Source organism: Moschus berezovskii, chromosome 1 (genome assembly GCF_049115385.1).
Source record: "Moschus berezovskii isolate FMDL1 chromosome 1, NW_MosBer_1.0, whole genome shotgun sequence".
Taxonomy (NCBI): domain Eukaryota; kingdom Metazoa; phylum Chordata; class Mammalia; order Artiodactyla; family Moschidae; genus Moschus; species Moschus berezovskii.
Genome location: NC_142460.1, coordinates 102,544,898 through 102,572,627, shown reverse-complemented (window position 1 = coordinate 102,572,627; position 27,730 = coordinate 102,544,898). Strand labels below are relative to the sequence as shown.

Here is a 27,730-nt window from a genome sequence, read left to right as displayed (position 1 = left end):
GAGTGCCATTCATGATCCACTTTGTTCATTGAACTAAACTTTATTTCTTTGAAATAATTTCTTGGCCATGCCATGGGGCATGTGAGATCTTAGGTCTTGTGGGATCTTAGTTCCCAGACCAGGGATTGAACCAATAGCCATGCATTGGAAGTGCAGAGCCTTAATCACTGGACTGCTAGAGAAGTTTGAAATAAAACTCTAAATTTTAAGGTAGTAAGGTTGGGGATAGAGATTCTGAGATGTTTAGAAGAAAATATCTTTCATGTTGTCTCTCTGAATGGCCAGGGTATGACTCTAGCTAAATTTATAAGTACCAATGCTGGCACTGGTTTCTAAATCACTCCAGGAGTCCGTTTGGGGAAACCCACCACTATGGAGTGAAATGAGGGCCATGGCAATGTGGGGTAGTGGACAGAGGATAGGATATGGACTCTTGTCAGAAATCCACCTTTACACCACGTGCCTGCTGTGCAAACCCCCACACAGAACCTGAGTTCCAAAAACCAAGAGACAGCAAGTTAGATGATGGGGATTCCTGATTGAATTTTTTCTTGGTCTGCATTTGATCTATTACTTGACCTATTGAAGTATTTTTCATTTTTATTTCAATAACCACACTTTTCAATGAAAAATTTCTACTTGATTTTTTGTTATAGCTACCTCTCCTGCCTGCTGCCTTGCTTTGTGGTTTCTATGAATAACATGGCTAAATTTAATGCATGAGTCTGACAGGCATCTAGCAGAATGGATCTGGAGGAAAGGTCTAAGAGAAGTCTTGGGGAAAAGGCTGCCCTGAGAAAGTCCAGCTGAGCACAGTGCTGCCCTGGGAGAGCCTGTGTGAGCAGCTCAGGAGTGGGGACTCTGAATTCACAAAGGTTTCTTACCGTTGCCTAAACACAGCCCATCCTCCTCCACCTCTTAACTTTGTCAGTGTATTTCTTCCAACCAGCCAGCCATACTCTGATTTCTTCCTATCCAAACCCTGCCCATTTTCAGGGTCACATTCAAAATGCACACCCATCTGTGATGTCTTCTTTCCTTCCTGCTGCCTACCCTCAGTGGGGAATGATTATCCCCTCCTCCCATGAATGCCTGTAGGCTTGGTTCCTTTTATGATTAACAGAGCTGGCTATATGATTTCATGGCTCAATGCAAAATGAAAACACAGGGCTCCTTGTTCAAAAGTTATTAGGAATTTCAGTTCGGTGACAGCAGAGCGTAACACCAAGTGCAGAGCACCGCTAAATGCTTGCACTGTCTGGAAGTACCTGGACCACTGTCTGGAACACAGTCAGCAGCCAGGTGACTACACTGGAACCCTCTGGGGGAAACTGAGAGGCTCACTGGGCAGACACAATTGTTTAAATGCTCCTTTGAATCCCCTCTCAGGGAATCTCCTGAGTTGCCCACCTATCTGAGCACTCCAGCACCTGCCTGCCTGGCTCCCCACCTCACAGGCAATTAGCTGAGGGCTCACCTTCCCCAGCCCTGCCAACCACTGATCTATGCCTACCATCCCTTATCCCTGAGTCCTGCCTTATTGATGCCACAGCACAAGGAACAGGGAAGAACCTATACGTAGCTTCCCACAATCCCACTATGCCCCTTCCTCCTTCTGCTCCTTCCTGTTGCTAAAAGTTACACACATATGACCCTCTCTTTGCGGCTTGTTTGTGCAAAAAATGCAGTCACATTTTTGCACGTGTTCTAGTACTTCTCTCAATGTGGCAGTGTAGATACTTACTTGATGCTAGGAATATTAAGTGTACAATCTCACGTAATGTTCTCTGCAATCCTCTGACGTACACACTGCTGTTGGTATGGCTTTTCACAAATGAGTAAACCAACTCAGATGGCTTAAGGAACTTGTCAAAAGTGATAAAGTTGAGGAGCCCTCATTCTTAGCCATTGGCCTATATTACATCTGAACAGGATGCTGTCATTGTTAGTCACTGTTAACTGAAGGCAAAGACCATATCTTAGTCACATTGTATTCCCCTTGCCCTGTGATACCTTTTTTGCTTTCTATACTGGAGTGCTGTTGGGGTTATTCAGCGCTCCCATATATTGATAGCTTACAGTGTGTCACGCCCTAGGCTGAGTATTTGCAAATGTTCTCATTAAATTCTCAGCACATTTTTACTAGCCAGGTTTCACTGCCCTAGTGAATGGATGAAGAAGGCTTCCCCGCTGGCTCAGTAGCAAAGAATCTGCCTGAAATACAGGAGACTGCCTGAAATGTAGGGAACATGGGTACGATCCTTGGGTCAGGAAGATCCCCTGGAGAAGGGAATGGCTACCCACTTCAGTATTCTTGCCTGGAAAATTCCATGGACAGAGAAGCGTGGTGGGCTATAGTCCACGGGGTTGCAAGAATCAGACGCAGATTAAACCACTACCACTATCTAACAGATGAAGAAACTATGGCTTGCTGCTGCTGCTGCTAAGTCACTTCAGTCGTGTCCGACTCTGTGTGACCCCATAGACGGAAGCCCACCAGGCTCCCCCATCCCTGGGATTCTCCAGGCAAGAACACTGGAGTGGGTTGCCATTTCCTTCTCCAGTGTGTGAAAGTGAAAAGTGAAAGTGAAGTCGCTCAGTCGTGTCCGACCCTTAGCGACCCCACTGATGCAGCCTACCAGGCTCCTCCATCCATGGGATTTTCTAGGCAACAGTACTGGAGTGGCTTGCCATTGCCTTCTCCGAAACTATGGCTTACCATGATTAAATCTCTAGTTAGATCAAACAGCTAGTAAAGGGCGGCACCTGCATTAACTCTAAATGCAGGGCTCCTGATCAAGCTAAGCTGCTCCTGAGCCCTTCCCCCCGACCCATCTGCCCTTCTCCATCTTACTCGCCCTGCCTTTCTGCTAGCATTCATCCTCCCACTGCCTTAGGATGTCTGTAAATGCCTGAAGCCCAACACTGCATTAAGAAATCGATTTAGTTTATGTAGTTCCTGAAGGGAGAATCTGCATCCGTTGGTGAGACTGCAAGTTAGGCTGGTGTTGACTCAGTGTAAAGGAAACTAGTAACTTCCCGGTTACTAGAGGGATTCAATAACAGGTGGGCTGCCACAGTGGTGGAAAGAAGTCTGTATCCGGATGTCCTCAGGAAGACTCCAGACATTGGAAGGAGGCTCTGAGTTGAGTAGGAGACTGGCCAAGAGCCTCTCAGTGATCACGTATGGGGCTTAGACTTACAGAGTTGGGCAGGAGGCAGGTGCTGAGCACATAAAATTGAAAAAGACATGGACACTGCTGTCCTCCAAGAACCTCCCAACTCAGGCTTGTGTTCCTCTGGATTTAACGCAGGCTGAGGGCAGGACCCTCTAGTACGTGCACGAGAACTAGCAGAGTGCTGCAGAGCTAGACTCAACAGTGAGCACTGAAGACAGGAATGTCACCTTCCATCTGTGCATCCTTAGCACTGGGCACAATGAAAGTGTCCAAGAAACAGTTTGGAGTTAATCTGTGTCCAGAGAATAACTCAATACAAGTCAATAAAGATCCATCAAAATTCCAATACTGACTCACTGTCAAAAAGGACCCATTCCAACCCCAGTCATCTACATGCTGGATAAAGAAGGGCCCAGATTTACTAAGGTGCAATGAATTGGCTTATTTCAGTGGCCTCCGTATGACCCAAGGCCACAGCTCCTCTGAACACCTCCACGTCCAATGGCCGCAGATGGCACCCCAAGGTGCTCATTAGAAGACAATGGTTTCAACTCTCATCTTCCTTCTGGTCTGAAGAGAGCCACTCACTTATTTGGAAGATAACAAATGTTGATGACAAACCAGTAGGAAGGACGGATGCAATTCTCTGCCTTGACTAGCATCCCCCTGGAAAACATTTAACCAGAGATAATGTAATCATTTACCTTTTATTTACCTCCTAAACTGGAGTCAGAGATAGTTTCAAAGACAACTGAAGTCAAGAGGTGAAAGTCTCTTCTGCAAAATCGATTTTTAGCTATTTTCCGCTGACTGAAATGAGGTGGATAAACTAATTTTTTTCCTTCTTTTAATTGTTAACCACACAATACATTTTTCTATATCTTTTCCATTTCTTCAAATATGGCATACAGCCATGTTTCCTATTGCTAAGAATAATGATTTACTCACTTTTAGGCAATGTTCTTTTGGTTTCAGGTTAATAGAGACAAAGCAATTGGAGTAAAGCCAGGGTCCACTACTGTGTGATATGGGCAGGTTCCAGAACATCTCTGAACCTCTGTTACTCTATAAAGGATGAAGGATGAGAACAGTACAACTCTCAGGCAGTTATGAAAAAAAAAAGCACAAAACCTTTTACAGAATAAGGAATCAATATCATTTGCTCTAATGATGATGTTGTTTTTCTGAGGAGAAGCTGTTACAGCTTCAGAAAGTCCAAATCCCCCCATCCTTTCTTTAACCCAAAATGATTCTCTTTCGTGAGACAGAACATTAGAGTGGGTGCCAAGGCCACACTAAGCAGTGTATGATATTAAGTCTTCTTCCAAACAGAAGAGAATAGAAGGTTCCCTGTAGTTTCCTATATGAAAGCCGAGGACAAATGTCACTGAGCTCTTGAGGCTGATTTCACACAGAATATCAGTAGCTAAATGAGAAAAACACTATACTTGAAAGAATAGAAAGACTTGAAATACAAACAGTTTTTCTATTCTGGGTTTAGATTCTGCCTCTTCCCCAGGGCCAGGACTAGGATCCAGCAAAGTACAGGACGAAGGCACATAATTTAAGGAGGTGTAACCCTCAAAGCAAGCATTTCTTTCCATGGATTAGATTTTTGAGCTAGATCACGGTTATGAGGGCAGGATTCGTAGGGGGCGCGGGGAGGGGGCTTGCTGAGCCCTTTCTCCACCTAAAGAAGGAAGTAATCACCTGTGGTCACTGGGGTTTAATCTATTTTGCCACACTGTGCTCAAGCCAGTGTCTCCCAACTTTGATGCATCGGCACTGAAAATAAAAGGCTCTTCTAAATACCTTTCAGGGCAACTAGGGCTCCGCTACCCTTACAAGAAACCTCGTGGGGGACTTCCCTGGCGGTCCTGAGGTTGACGCTCAATACTTCCAGTGCCGAGGGGTACAGGTTAGATCCTCGGTTGGGGAATTAAGGTCCCACGTGCCATGTGGTGTGGAAAATAAATAAATAAATAAAAATTTAAAAAAAAAAGAAAAGAAGCCTGGTGGGTCCTTGGAGAAGGGTAATTTGCATTCCATTGATCAAGGGTTTTACACTGGAGATATAAATCCCAACCTGTTTCCCTAGGACATACAACACAATCATCTCATATAACTTACAGCTCTTGGCTGATCAGACGTTACTGGACCAAGGGAATCAAGGTAAGCTCCTTTAGTGCAGGCTGTTTTCTCATCACTCCGCATACAGGCACCTGACATTACAGATAGTAGGCGTTCAATAAATACCCATAAGGATGAAGAAACACCCAGCTTATCAGAAATCACTCCTGGGCTTCTTAGGGCCTAGGCCCTTTAAGTACCAGAAAGGGCAGAGCCAAGAATCTGGCCCAACAATTTAAACACCAACCACTGCCACTTCCTCCCTGTGAAAACCAATGGTTCCTCTGGCTTTTGCTGACGTGCACTTGTTCATGTCCTGTTTTGCGAGAGGCTGGGTTTCTAGCTCTCACCTGAGCCCTCACTGCCTGACTTTATATTTCACCCACTTCTAGCTCTATCTTTACCCTCCGAGATTCCTGTCGGCTGGCAGGGCCCAAACAGAACCAACCCCCAGCAACTGTGACCCTGCACTTGCCACCATCCTTATCTGACTCCCAGCTAACAACTCTCAAGGCTGAGTTCTGCTTTGGAGAAATTTGAACGCATCGCCGCCCTAGTGGACAGCCCTACTCACAAACACAGACAGCTGGTGCCAACCCTAGCTGCCATCTTGGAATTCCGCCATCAGCTGCGTGAGCTCCACACACCAAGCACTGCCCAGCACCCTGCTGCCATCTCCTGGAGGTTGTTGGTCCTCTTCTGCTCCTTGGATCTTTGGGACTGCTCTTCCCAACCAGCTCTAACAAGCTCTTAATATCCTCAATGGCTACTAAACGTTGTTTTATTGCAGACCTGGGCCTCAAAGAAAAATGCAAAGAGAAGTCATTAAAGTAATGAGACAAATGACCAGAAAATGGAGTAAATGCTTATCTCCTCTTGATATGCTAGAGCTAGGTGGATGAAACTTACCCAAGATCACTCAAGGGTATATGCATTCGGTGTGTGAAAATCTTTCAAAGTTTGAAAGTGATATCATCAGGCATGGTGAAATACTTAGAGCCTCGCTTGGGCATCCTTTGTCACAGTTTTCTTGGAAAACATATCAAAAGATCCTCTAGTGTCTCTTTCATTTTCAGTAAGTAAATGGTAATCTTTCATTTTCCAACTGAAAAAAAATTGAGACCATTTTATTCAGCTTGACACCAAAGCTATTTTAGTTTATAAGCCTTAGACATATGGAATAGTTGAGCTAAAACTATTCATAAAATACATTAAAAAAGAGTTCTGATGATTTTCCCATATCTAAGTTCCCCCAAAAGTCAGCATGGAAGCAGTGGCAGAGGAAAAGAGAAAACAGTTGACCTGGCATAATATACCAGTTAAATGGTAGGGGTAAAAATTAATGCAGAAATTTCTGACAGGCAATTTGGCCACAGAAATTAAGATGTTTTAAAATCAATGATTCGCTAATAAATCTCTATCCTGAATAAAAATAACTAGAAAGTCAAAGATACTTGAATTAAAAGTTCAACATGACTTTGTATATGAGAGTGCTCGATTGAAAACAAACTAAATATACAACAATAAGAGAATGGTAAAATAGATTATGATACAACAGAATCATAGGTAGTCATTATAAGCAGATTTAAAGTATTTAATAACATGAAGAAATAGTCAAATATAATGTTAAATGAAAAAAGAATACAAAGCTGTAAATAAGTATGATTATATTACACTGAATTATATTAAAATAAGATGCAAATGCACCAAAACATTAACACTGTTGATCTCTGGGTGATGAGATTGTGGGTGAGTTTTATTTCAGTGTTTATCTGTGTTAGGATGACAGCTGAGATATTAATTGCTCTTTACTACATGCTTTGTTTTTCTAGCATCAGCAAAACAGGACAGTACATGGGGCTTTAGAAATTGTCACCCATGAAAGATCCAAGAACAAAGATATCAAAAGAAATGTGCCAAGTATAAGACAGAAATGGTCAGACAGGATGATCAGAGAGAACTTTTTTTTTCTCCCTCTACCCTCAGGTTGGGATGGCAATAGAACCACAACCAGAACAGTGTGGGAGTCCTGGAGAAGAGCCTCCAGAAGAGCCTGGAACCTCACTGCAGGGATAGGGATGGGAGGGGACACACAGGTAGCATAGTAAGATATCACATGGCAGGGAGAAGCCCCCTGAGTAGCAGGGCCGCCCTAGAGCAGTAGGGGGTGGGAGCTGGTGGGCTATGCAGCAAAGTCTAAACAGACAAGTTTGAAGGCAGCCTCAGGAAGCGCCCACAGCCTGGGAGGGCAGGCAGATAAATTCTCCCGGGATTAAAGATGCGGGTGGCTCTGGGACTTCCGTGGTTGTCCACTTCCGTGGTTGTCCAGTGGACTCTGTGCTTCCATTGCATGGGGCGTGGATTCTATCCCTGATCTGGGAAGTTCCGCATGTTTTGAGGTGTGGCCAAAAAATGAAAAGAGGGGGGTAACTCCCAGCTAAGAAAAGGCCTGTGGGCTAGAAAGGGTGCACAGCTTCGATAATATGATCCCTGACCATAGGATGTGGAAAGACTGTCTTTCTATGGATTGGATGAAGAAAGCAGGCCATTAGCTCAAGAGTGCATTTGTCTGAGGACCACGTGAGACAGGCTACCTGGCAGAAGATGCCAAGGCAAAAGCAGATACCTCTTGACCTTGACAAAATCAGTATTTGCATAAATCTGCCCCTCTGCACTTCAGGCTTTCTTCTAACCTCATTAGGAGAAACAGCATAATGGCAAACCTAAATTGGACCGGGTTTCAATCCAAGTACCTGAAAAGCTGGGTTGCCTGGAAGCGAGCAGATTCCATCTTCATGAAAGGAAGCTGAGTCAGAAATCCAATTGTGTTATGGAAAGTAAAATTATATTGTAGACACTTGAGCTTATGACATTTGAAACATGTACTCACTGCATATATTTTTTGTGATTTTCAATTTTTTAGTAATGACCATATTTTGTATTTTAAAAGAAAAGCAGAGCAACTGCAAGAAGTTTCTTATGAGTCAAGGTTCTGGAGGCAACGGGGCACAAGACTGATGGAAAGTCTCCCCAGTTCCGAGGCCTATCCTGATGGATGACCAGAGAACCTGGGGTCCTGACCACACCTTCTGAGCCTCTGGAATTAAGGGTCTGTTTGTGAACAGCTGAGAGCAAAGGTGAAAACTGTGCTTACACTACCTACTACCTTCTCTACCCATCACAGGCTCCCCCCTTGCTTATCTCCCTCCTTACAGGAAGTCAATATTATCAAGCTTCTCTATAGAACACACCCCCCACTTTTAAACCAAGTTTTGTTTTCTGAAGCAATAGCAAACAACAGAGCAAGTCCACCCCCACATAATGATAACCTCTAAATATTTGGAAAACGTGTTGGTTTCCACGTTTCAGGCTTCTTTGCTCCAGGCTAAACCAAACTAAACCTCGGATGATATTTTCCAAGGCTCTCGCTATCCTGACCACCTCTTCTTGGAGGTCACATCTAAGATCGTCATGGGCCACAACTGAGAGGCAGCGTCTGAGCCAATCCTGTGACCTCGTGCTCTGGCCACCAAGACTCACTCTGGTTCTGCTAATGCTCCAAAGGGCCCTAAGGAGGCATCTGTGTTCTTAGTGTCCTCACAGAGTCTCAGCTTCAAGTGCAGGATTCAAAGCCAGAGCTCTGCCAAGTGAGTGGCTGTTGGACCAGGGCTCCTCTCTGCTGCACTTGTCTACTGGCTGAGGGCACAGGCCACGGGAGCACGGGGTCACTGGTGCCAATCACACTCAGCCACCCAGGGAACCCAGGTCAGGGTGCATCTTTGCAGTGTGTTGGCATTCCGTTCGGGAGAGAAGGGGACATGTCAGTGGGGAAGCTCTGCGGGCCATAGCCCTCCGGGCCCTGCTACAGGAAGGGAGGAAGTGCTCTCTCCCCATTCCCCACTCCAGGCAGAAATCTCTCCCTTCCTTCTTCTTTTCTCTAAGGATCTTATCCAAGATCCCCTAACTCTCCCTCTTCACTCCAAATCATTGGTACCTTTGCTACAGCTGTGGGCTTTGTTCTCCCTCCAGAAGAAGGTAATTGTCCCTGACACGTGAAGATTTTAGTAAATTGCTGAGCATTCCTACTTTCCCCAACACGGACCCCATGTTGCCCTCAGCTCCCAGTGGAGGGCACTCTCTCTGCTGCCAGAATCACAGCGCTCCAGGGCCGACCGTGCCAGCCCCTCGCCATTGGTGCTCACCTCGTCCTCTCAGCTGCCTCCTCTCTTTGCTGCTGTTACCATGCTCCAGGCCAGCTCTGGAGCATCTCCCCAGCCCACCCCCCAACCTGCCCACACCGGCCCCCAAGCAGCATTGACTTTGGCAGATTTCTTGGGGGCCAGCGATGTCATAACCTGTTTGCTTTTCCAGGACTGATGTTTGCAGGGGGCTTTTTTTTTTTTGGAACCAGAACAGAAATCATCCCATATCCTTACGCAATCCTTCCGCAGGCTCCAACATATAAATAAAGCCTTTCGACACTCCATCAGGCAGAGCACCTGGGTTGGTCTGGAAGCCTCCAGCTGCCTGCCTGCTGACACACCAGGGCCTCTCTGAAGCCACCATGAAATCCTTCATTCTGCTCTTTTGCCTGGCTCAGCTCTCGGACTGCCGCTCGATCCCGCTTGACCCGATTGCAGGGTATAAGGAACCAGCCTGTGATGACCCAGACACAGAGCAAGCAGCGTTGGCGGCCGTGGACTACATCAACAAGCACCTTCCTCGGGGCTACAAGCACACCTTGAACCAGATTGACAGTGTGAAGGTGTGGCCGAGGGTAAGTGAACCTGCCCTGCCAGGTGGGACAGGCTGGTGTGGGAGGCCGGATGTCTCTGAGAGCCTGCCTCCCAGAACAAAGGAAACTGCAGTGAAAATGCCCTGATTCCTCCAAGGAGGGAGGGAGAGGACAGGCTGAAGGAAGAGAGGAGACATTCTGTACTGTGGTCAGGGTCTCCAGGAGGGTGCTGGGTGGCAGCAGGAGGTGTGAGGAGAGGACAAGGCTTCAGATGGTATTTTGAAGGTCACAAGCAGAAAATGTGACCTTCTAGAAAAACTAGCACCAGAGAAAGGATTCTGGCTGCCCAACTACCACCGGCCGGAAAACACTTCTTTTTCTTTGTTTCTGTTTCTCTGCATAAAGAATGAGTGTGAATGAAGCGCACATTTTTTAAGTGCCTACTATGTGCCAGGCCCTTTCATATAGTTCATCCCGTAACCCCTTCCCCGCTGCATCCCCAGTTCTGGGGGTACTGTCCTTGTCTTACATAAGAGATAACCAAGGCTCTGATGTATTTAGGGCTTTTTTTTTTTACCCAAGGTCATAAAATAGTAAGCATCAGGCTAGGATTCTATTTCAGCACTGTATTCCTTCCTCTACACAAGCTGCTTTCCCAAGAAAGGAACCCACATCCCAGTGAGAAATCTTGGCATGAAAGGATTCACTTCCTCATATGCTGGAGGAGAAAGCAATGCAGTCTGAAGCTGGTGACAACAATCAAACTGGGAATTGTGCCTTGGAGGTCAGCTGAGTGATTTGGAGAGGTGGGGAAAAGGCATCTGTCTACTGCCTATTTTGAAATTAGATTTTATAGCTGATGAAGGATAATTCTTTCAGCCAACGCTAATTACAAGTCTTCCAGGACAAGAACCAGTGTCAGGTGATATGGGACATGCTAAGTTGAATCATATGAAATAGCCAGCTTTGTATATTAAAAGCAGTCAGATATTGGCATTTTAATGATTCAACCTAACACAAAGATGAGAAAGACAAAATTAGTGCCACAGAAGATTCACAATCTAGGAAGGAAAATAAGGCAAACCTCTGGACTGACTCACAGACCTTTGATCTTACAATGGGACAAAATAATTGAAATCAGGATTGTCCCTGATGGAGTTTAGGAGTTCTGCAATAGTGAAGTACAGTGGTGGTTCAGAGGAACCAATGATCAGTTCAAGGGAAATAACACACAACCTGCATATTTGAGGGAAAGAAAGAACAATGTTGCAATTTTCACTTACAGCAGGGCTTGAGAACTGGCAGGAGTGCCAGGCTCCTATTCACTAGCTATGAGTGTTTTCAGGAAGTTAATTTGGGCACATCTGCACACTCTTTCAGCAGCAGAGTTGGGCTGAAAGAAAAAATAGGCATATACATACCTTCTGGATTTTCCGGTCTTTGAAGAAAGGAAGCAGAAACAGGTGAACTGGCAGGGAAAGTCCAAGGAATCATCCAAGCTCCCCTGTCACTGCCTTACCCACTACTCCTTTCCTCTGTGCAAGTGAAGGACAGACACGCTGCTTGCGCCGGCGGAGGAAGGACCACGCTTCCCCCTCACTACCAGCAGGGGGCAGGAGGGAACAGCAACGTTTGCATGAGGAAAAGAAAATGGGGAAGGAAGCAAAATAGATGTTAAGAAGGAAGGAAGAAAGGAAGAAGTAGAGGGAGGGATGGAGAAGATAAAGGAGAGACGGTAAATTATTATCCTACAGCACCTTACTTTTCTGCTTGACTGAGAAAAATCCCAAACTGACTTCTTCAAAGTACCACTTGAAGGGTACGTACCGACACTCATTTTTGCCTTCCAAATACATCTGAGAGTGATGACTGCGGTTCCATCCACCTGTCCAAGCCCACGCCCACTTCTTTCTTACCTTTCCAACAATGGGTGTGTTGGCACCCAGTGGGGGCTCACCCGTGGACCCGCTTAGCAGGCTCAGGCTCACCTCTTCATTCTCTGTCTCCACAGCGGCCCACGGGAGAGGTGTATGACATTGAAATCGATACTCTGGAAACCACCTGCCACGTGCTGGACCCCACGCCCCTGGCGAACTGCAGCGTGAGGCAGCAGACGGAGCACGTGAGTGGCCCTCTCAGGGCAACTGCGGGGGTGGGGCGGGGCGGTGCCCCAACTAACACTGCCAGTCGCCGGCGCCGATTTCTTCCAGCACCCCTTTCTGTTGTACCCCGCCCCCCACGCCTCCCCCGCAACCTCTGTAAAACCAGACAGTGTCCTGTTTCAATATCACCAAGTGAAGGAGACTTTGTGAGGCTCACCTGTGACATCCACGCCTGAGAGACCACTCCCTCTTCCGCCCTCTCCCCACCTTCCACCTTGAGAGGTGAAGGTCAGCCCTCTGGGGCCCTCACTGTGGGTTTATTTCTCCAGGCGGTGGAAGGAGACTGCGATATCCACGTGCTGAAACAAGATGGCCAGTTTTCAGTGCTGTTTACAAAATGTGATTCCAGTCCAGGTAGAGTTGACTATTCTTACTATGGTTGCCCGGTAGAGAGAGTGAAGAGGGACCTGAATTGTTTTCAAAAGAAGCAGATCTAGCCACTTTATTGGTGATGAAAAGGGGAAGCCAAATTTCCTGAGTTTGGGGATTATTAAAACTGTTCAGCTTGGAGGTTGAAAATCGCCTCTTGATGAAAGGAGCTCCTGCAAAAATGCCAGCAAGTCAGGGGACACCCGAGGGTTTAAGTAAGAAGCAGAGAATCAGCCTGTAACTGTTTGGAGCCTGTCTTAGCCCTCTCAAATAAGCAGAGCGGGGACAAATGCCACTGAAAATTCCAGGGCCGAACCGGGTTGCTTTTGTGCGCAGATTCCGCGGAGGACGTGCGCAAGTTGTGCCCAGACTGCCCCCTGCTGGCCCCGCTCAACGACAGCCGGGTGGTGCACGCAGTAGAGGTCGCGCTGGCTACCTTCAATGCCCAGAATAACGGCTCCTACTTTCAGCTGGTGGAAATTTCTCGGGCTCAATTTGTGGTAAGACTGAGACCCTGCTGACAGGTTGGGCAGGTTGGTGGCGCTTTGGGGTGTGAACGTGGTGAAGCAAGTGTGAGGGAGGGAGCAGGTGCAGCTACAGGAAGTCAAGGAGGGTGGTGGGAGAAAAGGGAAAGAAAGAATCCTGAGTGTCCTAGACCCATAGGACCCTCACCACACCCCCCACCTAAGCCACTTCAACATAAAATAGTCAGAGTCTGCGTGTCTGTTCAGGCTGTCTTCCTCGGTTTTACTTAACACCAGGGTGGGAGTTCCCATTTTATCCAGAAGCACACACTGTAAATTCATGGGTCTCCACATCACTATCACCCGTCACCACTGAACATCTGCTCTTGTAAGTATCAACTCTTGTGATTGATACTTACAAAGGCATGGGCATACTTATATGTAATGGCAGAATCTTAAAAATGCCATGGAATCTCTGAAAAACAACAACTAACTGTCCTGTGGTTAGGTTAGCACATTTGAACACAATATAATTCTAATATATTTTTAAAAAATGGTATCCTGGATGCCAGCCATGGCATACTTGGAAATACCCTGTAGGTAGTAGTGCTGTTAACCAGAATATGTGATTCTAGAACCTCCACCCCAGACTATAATAAGAGATATTTTATTATTTTAAGTGTCCTTATGCTCCAAGAACAAAGAGACAGAAAAACATAAATATCTTCTGCACTTCCAGTTATCTTTTTCATTTGATCCTAAAATGAAATATGTGGGGGAGAAATTAATTACTTTCCCATCCCATCTTGGAATAACCTGAACCTTGGGTCTCAAAGTGCAACCCCAATACGGAAATTGGCAGGAGGAAGGGTTCCTACCCAGATCAGCGTCAGGTCAGCCCTCTGGGTTCCTGCTTTCTACCTGAAAACTCACCTCTGCTCTGGAAGGATGGGCAGTGGATACCTGCACCTACTTCAGGGAACACCCAAACCCCAGCTTCTGTGTGTAAGCCCTTAAAACCCAATGCCACCATGTGAGCCCTGTGTAAGCCACCAGGGGCATGTTTCCTGGCCACACAGTGCGGTCTATATGAATGGTGTTCCCTGGACTATGTAGTACCATGGCCCTCATTGCTTCCCTCTGGGCTCTCCTTCCCTGCCTTTCTCATGCTGTCATGTTGCTTCATGAAAATTTTCATGTATCTTCATCAGCCTCTTCCAGTTTCTGTCTCTGTGGAGTTTGCAGTGGCTGCTACTGACTGTATTGCTAAAGACGTCGTAGATCCAACCAAGTGCAACCTACTGGCAGAAAAGGTGAGCGGGCCCCAGGCACTGAATCAGCAAAGCTGGTCATGGAACAAAGCATTCTTAGAGCAAGTTTATATCTTGGGGCTGTGGAAAGAGATAATGCAAAATACCCATGCCCTGTGAGGCTGGGTCATGCCAGGTCATCCCGTGGGGTGTCATCTCCCATGTTTAAGAGCTATCACTAGATTTTCTCATCTGCTGGAGGCCCCTGGAGTTAGAGAGGCTATTTCCTAACTAATATGAGTCATGTCAGGCTGCTGGCAGTATAAAGTGTAGATTTTCTAGATATACCTCAGGTATGCAACCTAAGTCTTTAAGCCAGTAATGTCTACATCTAGGAATTCAGCCTAAAGGGATCAGCATATTTGACAAAATATATCTATAAAGATGATTTATGACAGATTCAAAATGACCCCAAACATATAAATGTCCAACAGGAGGGAATCGTTGAATAAAGTATGACATGTTAGTAAATAGAAAATTATAGACACAGAAATTATGTTTTCAAAGAATAATGAATGATATAAGAGAATGCTATCATTCAGCATGTGAAAAACGCAGTCTCCAAAATGGTAAAGTCACCATAATGTCAACTTTTAAATGATATCTAATAGTATTTAAAAATAAAGAAATACATAGATGTTAACTGAAGTTCTTCTGGGTCACCACAATTTCTGAGATTATGGGTGAGCTCTCTCACTCCCAAAATATTTCTGTATTTTCTACATTCTATATAAAATATAAGCAGAAAGCGTAAACTTTAGAAAAAAGTTAAAAAGAAAAAAGACAGGAATTAAGAGTTTAAGCGTTTTACCCTGGATGTATTGAGTATAAGTGAAACTGGGTGAGAAATCCACTTTTTGAACCTATTCAAATAACTCCTCTCTTTCTGTGGGCAGCAATATGGCTTCTGTAAGGGGTCAGTCATTCAGAAAGCTGTTGGTGGGGAAGACGTCGCAGTGACTTGCACATTGTTCCAAACGCAGGTAAGGGCCCCACAGATGTACTTGCCCTGCTTTTCAGAATCCAATGACCCCTTTAGATTTCTGCCATGCAGTAGTAATTAGGGCATTAGCTGCCTGTTCTTCTGAGCCCCACAACATAGATAGTGCCAGGAATGTGAAATCATCAGTAAATGAAAGGTTTCAATCATGCCCTCCCCTTCTAGGAACTGGTACTTACAGAGCAGAACCACCCCCAGGTGCAGTTGGCAAGGTCATGTTTCTAGTTGCTGTCCCGGGGAGTGAGGGGGTGTGTGGGAGTGGTTTTCTGAGTTGCAGAGACTAGGTGGGTAGATCTGCCTGCTAGCTCCCTGTAACTGTAGGTGTAGATGAAAAAGAGGGTGATGCTGCTGGTGAAAGTTAGCCATAAGGTGGGGTTCTTTTGCTCGTGAAATGTGAGTGTAAGTCTACCAACCCCAAAACAGCTGGTGAGAAAGGAAATGGCGCAAGCCAGTTACCCCTCCCCTGGAATCCTGATGACTATCTTTTGTACCTAGGTAGTTCTTCTTTGCCAGATTCCTTACAAATAAAAATTAATACTGTGAGAGAATTGGGTGGGGATTTCCCCTGGAAGGAGGCGAAAGGCAGCTAACCTAAAGAAACGGTCCTCTCTCCAGCCTGTGATTCCACAGCCCCAGCCCGACGGCACCGAAGCTGGGGCCCCAAGCGCTGTGCCGGACGCAGCTGCCCCCGCGCCTTCTGCAGCTGGCCCGCCCGTGGCCTCCGTGGTGGCGGGACCAAGCGTGGTGGCAGTTCCCCTACCGCTGCACCGGGCACACTACGACTTGCGCCACACTTTCTCCGGCGTGGCCTCGGTGGAGTCAGCCTCGGGAGAAGCGTTCCACGTGGGGAAAACACCCATAGTCGGGCAGCCTAGCGTTCCTGGCGGTGCAGTCCGCCTTTGCCCGGGGAGAATCAGATACTTCAAGATCTAGAAGGTGGTCGGAGATGGGACGGTTTGGCACAGAGAATGCAGCTATCATTTTGTCCAAGTATGGGTATGGGTAGGGGCTTTGTCTGCTCTGGAAGCAAGCGCTGCCTATGGTCTAGATTAATGTCAGGTCTTGAGTCCCAACTTCTCATCCTTCCAAGGACAGGAGCAGAGGAGGTGCTAGTGATGTTTGATGGAACGTACAGTCAGCAGCTTGATTGTCATGGCTTTGATGTAAGCCACCACCACTGTGTTCTCTACCTTCTCTTGACCTCACAAAAACAATTGGAACTGTGACTTTGAAAGGTGCTCTTGCCAAGTTTATATCTACTTGTCATTAAAAATGCTCTAATAAAGAAGGTTCTAAGCTGAAATGTCATGATTGTTGCCTGCTTCATCGAAACTCACGTGTGTGGTCTTTCCAGCAACCATATCACAAGTGTCCCTAATAAAAATCAAAGTGAAACTAGGAATAAAATAGAACAAAGCCTCCTATATACATAGGAAAAAGTGAGACCAAGATCCGCTCACAACCTATATGATCTGATAATTTTTTTATAAGAAAATAATTCTTTCATAATGGTCAGAAAATATTAATAAATTAGGACCAAGTGCTTAAACTTTGTACAGACAAACCAACCATTAGTTTCCCCCAATTCCCAGGTAAGGAAATGTTAGTAATTAACACAGGAGCCTCACTTTAATTATACATGTTGATTGTACTATATGTGTATATAGTAAGAAACAAACAAAATGAAGTTGCTCAGTCGTGTCTGACTCTTTGCGACCCCATGGACTGTAGCCTACTAGGCTGCTCTGTCCATGGGATTCTCCAGGCAAGAATACTGGAGTGGGTTGCCATTTCCTTCTCCAGGGGATCTTCCCGACCCAGAGGTCGAACCCAGGTCTCCCACATTGCAGGGAGATGCTTTACCCTCTGAGCCACCAGAGAAGTATATATATATAGTACTATATACTGAAATGGATTCTAGTCAATCCATTTTAAGACCTCAAGTTTAAGCTCTGGTTTACAGTATGAATAGAACAGGGGTGCCTCCAGTGGTGAATCCAGTGGGCATTTGTAGATGCTATCTGAGTGCTCAGAGAGCATAAAGAAATAAATAGCTCCCATTGTAGAGTGGTGCCTGGACAATTTCAATGTTCATCCACTAGCATTAGGTTGTTCTGAGCAACCCTAAGTGATGGGCCCTTTCTTATGAAATTTTAAAGGATTGGGACTGATAACCAATTGAGTGGTTTCACTTGACCCAAGAAGACTGAATCAAGCATTGATTCAGACTCACCTTATCACTTTTGCCTAGGGGTTTTGCCAACATTCCAGTAACCAGAAAGAATGGCCAGGAAGGTAGGAAAACCATTAGGTACCTCAGAAACCAGGGAAGATGAGGCAGGCATGATCAGCTGAGCTAAATGCTATTGAAAGAGCAATAAACACGAGGGCCAAGAAAAGGCCATGGGTTAGTTGACTGGCTTGGAGGTGACGGTGACCACTGGCAGATACAGTTTCAAGAAGGGTGAGTATGAAAGCCTGGTGGCAGGGTTGAAGATGCCTGGTGGAAGAGGATGGGAAAATGGAGAGGAGTGTATAATATCTTTCAAGCAGTCCGATGGAAAAGGGTGGGAGAGAGAGGATGTCATCTTAAAGGACTGATTTTGCACAGACACAGTGGAGAGCAGCATCTTGCAGCGAGACCTTCGTTCCCTGACCAGGGCTGAAAACTTGGTTTCAGCAGTGAGAGCACAAAGTCCTCAGCACTAGACCAGGAGGGACTGGGGCTAAGACTCCAGGCCCCAGTTCTTGTCTGCCTAGAAAAAAAAAAAAATTGCCAAGGAGACAGATGGTAGAAAGGAAAGTAAGACATGTGCTCGAAAAGCAGAACACACGCAGAGAGACTCACAGGTGAGCTCAGAGAGAGTCGCACCTTGGGAAGTTTAAGCCATTTACAAGGGGGCAGTCTTCCTGGTCTTTGTTTTCCTCTGGCCAGTTGTCTTGCTCTGACCCTACGGCTGATTTATCTCAGGGTCCTCCCCTATGTGCACGTGCATCCTTTAGCCAAGATGGAATTCAGCACGAGGGTCCCTGGGAAGTTAGCAAAACATACAATCTGGCATCCTCTCCCTTTTTGACCCCCGAGGAGCCAAACTGTGCATGTTCAGTTGAGGTCTTTCTGATTCCAAGCATGGGAAACATGTGAGCTCCTGATCTTTTACCCAAGCAGGGCTTAGTCCCTCTCTGCCCCTGCCATTGCTGGACTATTATCTTAAAGTGTCCACAGGAGACAAAGCTGGCTATTTACCCTGTTCCTCTTGTTATTTCTGGACATCCTGGAATTCGAAGTCAAGTGGGCCTTAGGATTATCACTACAAACAAAGCTAGTCGAGGTGATGGAATTCCAGTTGAGCTATTTCAAATCCTGAAAGATGATGCTGTGAAAGTGCTGCACTCAATATGTCAGCAAATTTGGAAAACTCAGCAGTGGCCACAGGACTGGAAAAGATCAGTTTTCATTCCAATCCCAAAGAAAGACAATGCCAAAGAATGCTCAAACTACCGCACAATTGCACTCATCTCACATGCTAGTAATGTTCAAAATTCTCCAAGCCAGTCTTCAACAGTACATGAACCGTGAACTTCCAGATGTTCAAGCAGGTTTTAGAAAAGGCAGAGGAACCAGAGATCAAATTGCCAGCATCTGCTGGATCATCGAAAAAGCAAGACAGTTTCAGAAAAACATCTATTGCTGCTTCATTGACTATGCCAAAGGCTTTGACTGTGTGGATCACCACATACTGTGGAAAATTCTTAAAGAGATGGGAATAGCAGACCACCTGACCTGCCTCTTGAGAAACCTGTATGCAGGTCAGGAAGCAACAGTTAGAAGTGGACATGGAACAACAGACTGGTTCCAAGTTGGGAAAGGAGTACGTCAAGGCTGTATATTGTCACTCTGCTTATTTAACTTATATGCAGAGTACATCATGAGAAACGCTGGGGGGCAGTAAGCACAACCTGGAATCAAGATTGCTGGGAGAAATATCAATAACCTCAGATATGCAGGTGACACCACCTTTATGGCAGAAAGCAAAGAAGAACTAAAGGACCTCTTGATGAAAGTGAAAGAGGAGAGTGAAAAAACTGGCTTAAAGCTCAACATTCAGAAAACTAAGATCATGGCATCTGGTCCCATCACTTCATGGCAAATAGATGGGGAAACAGTGGAAACAGTGACAGACTTTTGGAGCTCCCAAATCACTACAGATGGTGATTGCAGCCATGAAATTAAAAGACTCTTGCTTCTTGGAAGAAAAGTTATGACCAAGATAGATAACATATTAAAAAGCGGAGAAATTACTTTGCCAACAAAGGTCCATCTAGTCAAGGCTATCGTTTTTCCAGTGGTCGTGTATGAATGTGAGAGTTGGACTATAAAGAAAGCTGAGCACCAAAGAATTGATGCTTTTGAACCATGGGGTTTGAGAAGACTCTTGAGGGTCTCTTGGACTGCAAGGAGATCCATCCAGTCCATCCTAAAGGAAATCAGTCCTGAATATTCATTGAAAGGACTGATGTTGAAGCTGAAACTCCAATACTCTGGCCACCTCATGCGAAGAACCGACTCATTTGAAAAGACCCTGATGCTGGGAAAGATTGAAGGCAGGAGGAGAAAGGGATGACAGAGGATGAGTTGGTTGGATGGCATCACCGACTCAATGGACATGAGTTTGAGCAAGCTCCGGAGTTGGTGATGGACAGGGAGGCCTGGTGTGCTGCAGTCCATTGGGTCGCAAAGAGTCGGACACAACTGAGTGACTGAACTGAACTGAACTTGTAACTTCTATCTGGAAGTGTATACAGGAGGCTGGTTGCAAAAATGTCTAGCCTGGAACCCATCTGTTCTCCTGCTTCAGGATAGATTAGAGGGTAGAGGGAAGATTTCTTTTCCTGGAAGAAAAGAGCTTTGAGTGTCCTTAGGGCAAAAGATAGGAAGAGATGGAAGAAGAAAGAGAGAAAGGATATAATGGGGTAGGGGGCAGAGGCAATATTTAGTGAAGAACTGGAAATGGTCTGGGCAACTCTGCCGAAGAGACTAGTCCTTCTTTGAGGGAGTTTGCAAGGGAATTCTGAAAATGTCACCTTTCACCCAGTATTAAAAGAGACTCATTCGCTTTCTACCCTTGCTATACTTGGGTGTGGCTGTGAAGGAACATGGAGTATTAGAGTGTTTTCCTTGGCAGGTTGTAGATACCCAATCCAAAGCAGCTTAAGTAAAAAGAGAAATGTCACTCCCTCATGTGCTGGGAATTGAAATGGGTGAGTCTTACCTAGGGCACCATAGAAGCCAGGAATCATTTCCCTGCTCTTTTCCCTCTGCCCTTCTCCTTTCCTCTTCCCCTCCCTCCCTCCTTCCTTCTCTCTTTCTGTCATCAGGGCTTGCCTTCAGCCTTAGCCAGGATAGCCACTGGCAGCCTCACACCTTCATAAGTATTAGTGCCTAACCCTGCAGAGAAAGAGAAGGGCTAGTCTAGCAGAGACAAGGGAGAAGCTTCCCAGGGAAATAGCAGGCACGAAGGCCTAGCGGCAGAGAATATGTCGATGTAGCTAAGGCTGGACTGAAGCAGTTAAGAGGAGAAAGAGGACGGCTTTAGAAGATGAGATTGAAGAAGTAGGTGAGGGCAGGTCATGAACAGCCTAGAAGTCCCCCAGCAGGAATTAGGATTGCATTGAAAAAATCAGTGCAATGGGAAACCACTAAAGGTTTTAAGCCGGGCAGTGGCATAATCTTATTTACCTTAAGAGATCAACCAGGCACCATGGTTCTAGACCTGGGATTGGGAAAGGTAGGGTGAAGCAGTATTATCCCCACCCAGGGACATTGGGAAGTAACTGGAGATACTTACTTGGAATGGTACTAGATAGAGACTAGGGATGCTAAACCTTTCGAAATGGACAGGACATTCTCAACAATGAAGTCCTAACAATGAACAATGATTAATTAATGCCCCCCCCCAAAGCCAATAGCATTCATGTTCCATTGCTATTTGCTATAGGGAAGATGGGTTTTATCTGGGAAAGATAGGAAGTGGGATAGGAAGTGACTGGAGCTTTCTAAGGGAAAGTGTACCTTAGCCAAAGGTTGTGAGCAGAAGATGCAGTTTAAAAGTAGGGACATAGTGCTCGCTTCGGCAGCACATATACTAAAATTGGAACAATACAGAGAAGATTAGCATGGCCCCTGAGCAAGGATGACACGCAAATTCGTGAAGCGTTCCATATTTTTATTTGTGAATTTTAGTTGAAATGTATTTTATGATGTTACTAGACCTGCAGAAATATTGAAATATTTCAGAGAACTTATTCACTGTACATTTAATTTATTTATAAAAGTTATGAACTGTAGAAAGTTTTACTTGTTGGGTCAAATGCTTGTTGCTTCAAATGCTTGTTGCATTTGAAGTGCTAGTTACAAGAAAATCAAATACCTTCAATGTATAAATGCTATTAAGTTTTTAAAGGACTCTGGAGTATAAGTAAGTTTGTTTAAAGAAATTTAGTCTGTTCAACTTGAAAAAAATAAATAAATAAAATTGAAAAAAAAAAAATAAATAAAAGTAGGGACATAACTTCAGGTAGAATTCCTAGGACCTACCAATAGATTTGAAACTGGGTAGAGGCTGGTGTCTGTTACTGAGGCAGAGGGCACTGGTTCATTTCATCTGAGTTACCCCAGTCTCTCCTCTCTGTCTTATGTGCCATTGATTTTTCTGTCAGCCCAACCCATGCCTTGATCTGACAGACTTGTGCTGTCTGGGCTAAGACAATTCACCTTTTGATTTCTTCTGACCTTCATTATACAACCAGGTGTACGCAACAGCCTGCCAGGACTGCAGGGAGGATTGAATTCGATGCTAGAAGTATGTGCTTGGGACCTTCATGACACATTCTAGGTACTCGGTCAGGGTCCTTCCAGCTGCTTCCTCTTCCTGTACTCTGAATTTGGTGGTTTCCGAAGATTATGTCCTGACCTTCTCTTAAATGTGTACTCTAAGCTTGGCAAGCCCATTCTTTCTCGTGATTGAAACTCTCGATCTTACACAGATAACTTCCAACTTTATAGTTCTAGCTTGGGCATTTTTTTTTTCAAATTCTAACATTGCCTTCCAAATGTCTCTAGGATTTCCTCACTTGAATTTACCTGGAACAGTTTCCTACGTGATTTATTTGATATAAGAAAAGAATGCAAAAAGACTTAGTAATATTTGAAATGTGCATATTCTAGAAAAATTTCTTCTTAAGAATAAATATAAATTAGAGAGAATGAGTTATGGAGCTGTTAAATCTACTGTGCTTCCAGCACATTTTTGCATCTAATGCAGCCCTATATTTTCTCAACATGGTCTTTAATATTTTGCAGAGTGCGCTCTCCTAAATTAATAGCATTGAGTGGGTCTCATTTACTTGCCTTCTTAATGGTTTTTTAAAATCACATCTGCTTCATCTTCCAAAGTTACTGAATTTCAGGTATATTTTTCAATATTGTATCACCACACCAATCAACAATATTTGGTGGGAGTCAGGATAATAGAAATATTTACAACAGTGATAATAACAGTGAATATTAGAATTAGAGAATGCTATTGTTTTTGAGTCAAAGAGTTGGACACGACTGAGCAACTGAACTGAACCAAACTGAAGTCGTGTCCCTGACTCTTTTGTGATGTCATGGGCTGTAGCCCACCAGGCTCCTCTGTCCATGGGATTTCCCGGGCAAGAATACTGGAGTGGGTTGCCAATGCCTTCTCCCACCACTACCCAGGGCGTCTTCCCGACCACCCAGGGACTGAACCTGCATCTCCTGCATTGGCAGGCAGATTCTTTACTGCTGAGCCACCAGGGAAGCCCAAGAATAATAGAATAGTATTCATCAAAACCACTCATGGGAATTTGCTGCACAAGAAAATAAAAAAAGTGGTTCCAATGATATTGACAAAGGGTGATGGGTATTTCTCTTCCACGTAACAATCATATGGCAATGTTGTAAACACGGTTTACAAAGTACTTGCTGAAAAGCTCTCTGTACATCCCCTGCTTGACCAGTTCCTGCTTCACTTACACCTGACTCACCAGACTCTCCCTAAATCATCCCCTTAAATCATAGGGTCTAATTAGAAAATACCTATATACTCCCCTCCTCATCCCACCTGAGGTACCATTCTAATCTTTAGCTTATAGTGGCTTCTCCTTGATAGTTTAACAAAGGGAAAACCTCTGCTGCCAGAAGGTACTTAGCCCCCTAGGGGCTCAGGTGGTTTTAGAGGGCTCAGCTACTCTGCTGGTTTCCCTGGTAACTGCTGAGCCAAGTTGAAGTCAGTTCCCCCATAACTGATAGCCTTCCTATTCCCCCCACCCAGAATGAAGCCTGCTGGCACATTCTGCCCACCATCCACTGCACACTGTGGGGTGTCACTCCAGGACCTTGCTCCAGATGTGTAGTAAGTTCCCCCATCCATTACACCATTGATGTCTCTGTCGCTAACTCCGGGCTTTTTCTTCATTCTCGAAGCTGGGCAAGCACAGGACTTACAGCCCTTTAGGGCACAGCCCAACAACTGTTGTCAGCCAAAATCTCTCCTTCTCTGCCCACTGAAGCCGAATGAAAAATACGCAAAGACAGAGTTTGGAGGAAATAGAAAGGTGGCTTTTATTCTCAACTGGTGGAGAGAGGATCCCAGTAGGCTCATGCCTCAAGAATTGTGCTCCCCCTCCATGAGGAGTCCAAGGGCTTATATAAGGCAAGGCTCACAGTCAGGAGTCAGTGATGAGGTTGATTTCTTCCTCTTGCATTGTTTCAAAGACAGTCATAAACTGCCATCAATAACCCAGAATTGAGTCTGGTGGTTCGTTGGCTCTGTGGCCTTCTTTTCTGATACGTATCTACAAGGAGAAGGGTGTTGTAAGGGTAAACACCAGACAGGGGATGTATTTAGCATAGAGTCAAAGGAGAAAATTTAGCTCCTGCAGAGTTAGGGGACAGAAGAAAACTTAGTTACAGACATGCAAGAGTTAGGAGCAGTTAAAGTAAAAACAAAAAAGGGAGGGGGGAGCTTCCTGGGTAGCACAGATGGTAAAGAATCCACCTGCAATGCAGGAGACCCCAGTTTGATCCCTGGGTTGGGAAGTTCCCCTGGAGAACAGATAGGCTACCCACTCCAGTATTCTTGGGTTTCCCTGGTGGTTCAGATGGTGAAGAATCTGCCTGCAATGTGGGAGACCTGGGTTTGATCCCTGGGTTGAGAAGATCCCCTAGAGGAGGGCATAGCAACCCACTCCAGTATTCTTGCCTGAAGAATCCCCATGGACAGAGGAGCCTGGCAGGCTACAGTCCATGAAGTCTCAAAGAGTCAGATATGACTGAGCAACGAAGCACAGCACAAAGTAAAAAAACCTAGGAATGTTCAGGCCTGCTCACTGTTATCTTTATCTTCTTTGTTCTCAGGAAAGGGAAAGAGAAAAACTCATTCCTCTTTTTCCCTTTTCATTGCAATACAACCACCAAAGAAATAGAGATTTGAGAGACAGGAAATCTCTTACTGAAGTGCCAGTGGCATAACTGTGAAAGAGAAAAAGAGTCGCTTTGTGTTCCTAAAAAACATGTATGAGTCCTTTTGGGATACAGTAGCCAACCTGAACCAGAGCCTGTACAATGCCAGCTTTGAGATGGTTGACGGAAGAAGCTCTCTGGCTTGTCCCTGAGGAGCTGATGTGGCAGAAGTGTCCAGGCTTACAGGCACATGTTGTTTTGTTGTACTTTGCTGTATTGCCCTTCACAAATGCTGTGTTTTCTATAAATTGAAGGTTTGTGGCAACTCCGCCTCAAGCAAGTCTTTTCAGCGCCATCAGTGCCATTTCCCCAGCAGCTTCGTAGTTTTATTAAGACTTCTGAAATTTGAAGAATTTCAGAACCTTAAAAGAATTCTTTTGCTCTTCTAGCACTTCTTAACTGCCTGCTCATTAGTGTTTCAGAGTGGATAAGACAAAATTTTCAGTGTGTTTCAGATTGGTTGAGACAAAATTTTAATCACAGAATAATGAAAATGTTTTAAAAGGCTAGAAAAAACATAGACCATTACATGAAAGGTATTTGCTTCCTAAATTTATGTTTGCTTGTCATACTTGTTTTCAGAGGTCATAAAATTATTTTAAAGTTAATAATTTTGTGTACCTTATGGAGTTGTTCAGAAGTTCAAGTACTTGGTGTGGTGAAAGCTGCTTATGTAACAGTTTTTGCTGCTGCTGCTGCTGCTAAGTCACTTCAGTCGTGTCCGACTCTGTGTGACCCCATAGACGGAAGCCCACCAGGTTCCCCCGTCCCTGGGATTCTCCAGGCAAGAACACTGGAGTGGGTTGCCATTTCCTTCTCCAATGTGTGAAAGTGAAAAGTGAAAGTGAAGTCGCTCAGTCGTGTCCGACCCTTAGCGACCCGACGGACTGCAGCCTACCAGGCTCCTCCATCCCAAATGACAATTACAGTAGATGTTGCTATAATTGTCAGCTGCTTTCTGGTTTGTATCTACTGCATAGCCCCAATCGTAGCTTGTAATTAACATTTTGCTTTTCTGCCTCAAGCTAAAGACAAATGGGTATGTGTATGTGTGACATGAAAAGCAAGTATTTTCTCAATGTTCTTTTTTAAATCAGATCATTGTCAGATTTCATTGGAGTTTTTTTAGAAGTTGTGTGTCTATTCTTTATTTGTAGTGGTTTTCTCCTGTCTGTAATTGCAACCTGACTCAAGGGTTTTGCATCCTAGAGTCATTAGTTATGGCAGCAGGAAACTAGACTTACAGTGTAACTGTTGTCTCTTTTGGAGGCTTATAGGAATTGGTTGTAAAAACAATAATAAAATGATTGGGTTAGACAGCCCTCCAAACTGACATCTGTCTTGGGAATTCTAAATGTGAATATTAAAGCTAGGGTCAAATATAAGATTATATTTTATTTTTAAAATGTATTTTATTGAAGTATAGTTGATTTGCAATGTTGTGTTAATTTCTGCTATATGGCAAAGTGATTCAGTTATACATATGTAAACATTCTTTTCCATATTCTCTTTCATTATGGCTTATGATAGAATATTGAATATAATACCCTGTACTATATATATATATATATATACACACAGAAGGACCTTGATATTTATCAATTCTTTTTTCCTTTGTTGCTGTTCAGTCGCTCAATTGTGTCTGACTCTTTGTGACCTCATGGACTGCAGCACGCTAGGCTTCCCTGTCCATCACCAACTCCTGGAGCTTGTTCAAACTCATGTCCATTCGGTGATGCCATCCAACAGTCTCATCCTCTGTCATCCCTTCTCCTCCTGCCTTCAATCGTTCCCAGCATCAGGGTCTTTTTCAATGAGTCAGTTCTTCAAATCAGGTGGCCAAAGTACTGGAGTTTCAGCTTCAACATCAGTCCTTCTAATGAATATTCAAGATTGATTTCCTTTAGAATGGACTGGTTGGATCTCCTTGCAGTCCAAGGGACTCTCAAGAGTCTTCTCCAGCACCACAGTTCAGAAGCATCAATTCTTTGGCCCTCAGTCTTCTTTATGGTCAAGCTGTCACATCATTTAGCCTTTTTTTCTTTAGCCACAGACTTTATTGTTTGAATATTTGCAAATATGACTTATACACAAGTTTTAATTTCTTACAAAATTCTACATTCCATATTGTAAGTCACTACACTCTCCATTTTATGCCACATTTCCATCAAGAGATATTTCCCCAAATCGGAATCTGCCTGATTGTGTGTTTGTTATTGCTGTTGTTCAGGTTGTGCCCCACTCTTTGGGACCCACGAACTGTGGCCCGCCAGGCTCCTCTGTCAGCAGGATTTCCCAGGCAAGAATACTGGAGTGTGTTGCTACCAATTCTATATATAACAATTTGCATCTGCTCATCTCAATTCACTCTCCCTTGGCAACTACAACTCTGTTCTCTATGTTTATGAGTCTGTTTCTGGTTTGTTGATAAGTTTATTTGTGTCATATTTTAGATTCAACACAAGTGACATAAGATTATATTTTAATTTACTATATACTTAAAATCTTGAAACTGTAATCAACTATGAGTCAGTTGCCTGTTGAAATCAAGGTTAAAAGGTGCTTATAAAAATGTCATTTAATGTTCATTTCTTGCACTAATCATTGCTAATCTGTTTTTAAAGATGGAGGAAGATATTTGACCTGATAAAGTACTAAAAATTAAGTCTGTTCTTAATGCAATATATTTAGATAAGGGTGATTTTATAAATAAGTTCATTTAAATGCCTTTTGTTAATAGTAAACTTCTTTAGTCTTTGCAAAGTATACTTTCTTCAAGAGACTTAGAGTGATTTCTTAATAAATTTGTACTGCTTCAGAGTAACTCTGTG

The 27,730-nt window shown here is 44.5% G+C and overlaps 2 protein-coding genes and 1 non-coding gene across 4 annotated transcripts; 2 read left to right on the top strand and 1 right to left on the bottom strand.

Annotated features, from left to right (window-relative positions):
* Nucleotides 1-2,641: 2,641 nt before the first annotated feature.
* On the bottom strand, nucleotides 2,642-12,163 carry LOC148778781 (uncharacterized). Of its 2 annotated transcripts, XM_088838377.1 has the most exons (6): nucleotides 11,961-12,163; nucleotides 6,219-6,414; nucleotides 5,884-6,107; nucleotides 5,310-5,401; nucleotides 4,128-4,244; nucleotides 2,642-3,845 (listed from the first exon to the last, which is right to left on the bottom strand). In XM_088838377.1, exons 2-6 carry the CDS (start codon nucleotides 6,242-6,244, stop codon nucleotides 3,768-3,770), a joined length of 537 nt encoding a protein of 178 aa, XP_088694503.1. In that variant the 5' UTR covers nucleotides 6,245-6,414; nucleotides 11,961-12,163; the 3' UTR covers nucleotides 2,642-3,767. The 2 variants fall into 2 exon arrangements, 1 of the variants encoding a protein (XP_088694503.1); XR_016037963.1 differs by lacking the exon at nucleotides 4,128-4,244.
* Nucleotides 9,814-16,646, top strand: AHSG (alpha 2-HS glycoprotein). Its single transcript, XM_055418701.2, has 7 exons — nucleotides 9,814-10,086; nucleotides 12,056-12,166; nucleotides 12,476-12,560; nucleotides 12,912-13,075; nucleotides 14,251-14,352; nucleotides 15,246-15,332; nucleotides 15,965-16,646. The coding sequence occupies exons 1-7, from the start codon at nucleotides 9,874-9,876 to the stop codon at nucleotides 16,280-16,282; spliced, it is 1,080 nt and encodes a 359-aa protein (XP_055274676.1). The 5' UTR covers nucleotides 9,814-9,873; the 3' UTR covers nucleotides 16,283-16,646.
* A 4,825-nt stretch (nucleotides 16,647-21,471) lies between these two features.
* LOC129553953 (U6 spliceosomal RNA) lies at nucleotides 21,472-21,578 on the top strand. Its single transcript, XR_008685540.1, has one exon. It is a non-coding gene; the product is annotated as a U6 spliceosomal RNA (small nuclear RNA).
* The last annotated feature ends 6,152 nt before the right edge of the window (nucleotides 21,579-27,730 follow it).

Coding starts and splice junctions, on each gene's coding strand:
- LOC148778781 (XM_088838377.1), bottom strand. CDS start 6,244: ATGCATATACCCTTGAGTGATCTTGG. Junction 5,402..5,883: donor GGCACCAGCTGTCTGTGTTT/GTGAGTAGGGCT, acceptor CTGTAATGTCAG/GTGCCTGTATGCGGAGTGAT. Junction 4,245..5,309: donor CGTCTGATCAGCCAAGAGCT/GTAAGTTATATG, acceptor CATCCTTTATAG/AGTAACAGAGGTTCAGAGAT.
- AHSG (XM_055418701.2), top strand. CDS start 9,874: ATGAAATCCTTCATTCTGCTCTTTTGCCTGGCTCAGCTCTCGGACTGC. Junction 12,561..12,911: donor AAAATGTGATTCCAGTCCAG/GTAGAGTTGACT, acceptor TTTTGTGCGCAG/ATTCCGCGGAGGACGTGCGC. Junction 14,353..15,245: donor GCAACCTACTGGCAGAAAAG/GTGAGCGGGCCC, acceptor TTCTGTGGGCAG/CAATATGGCTTCTGTAAGGG.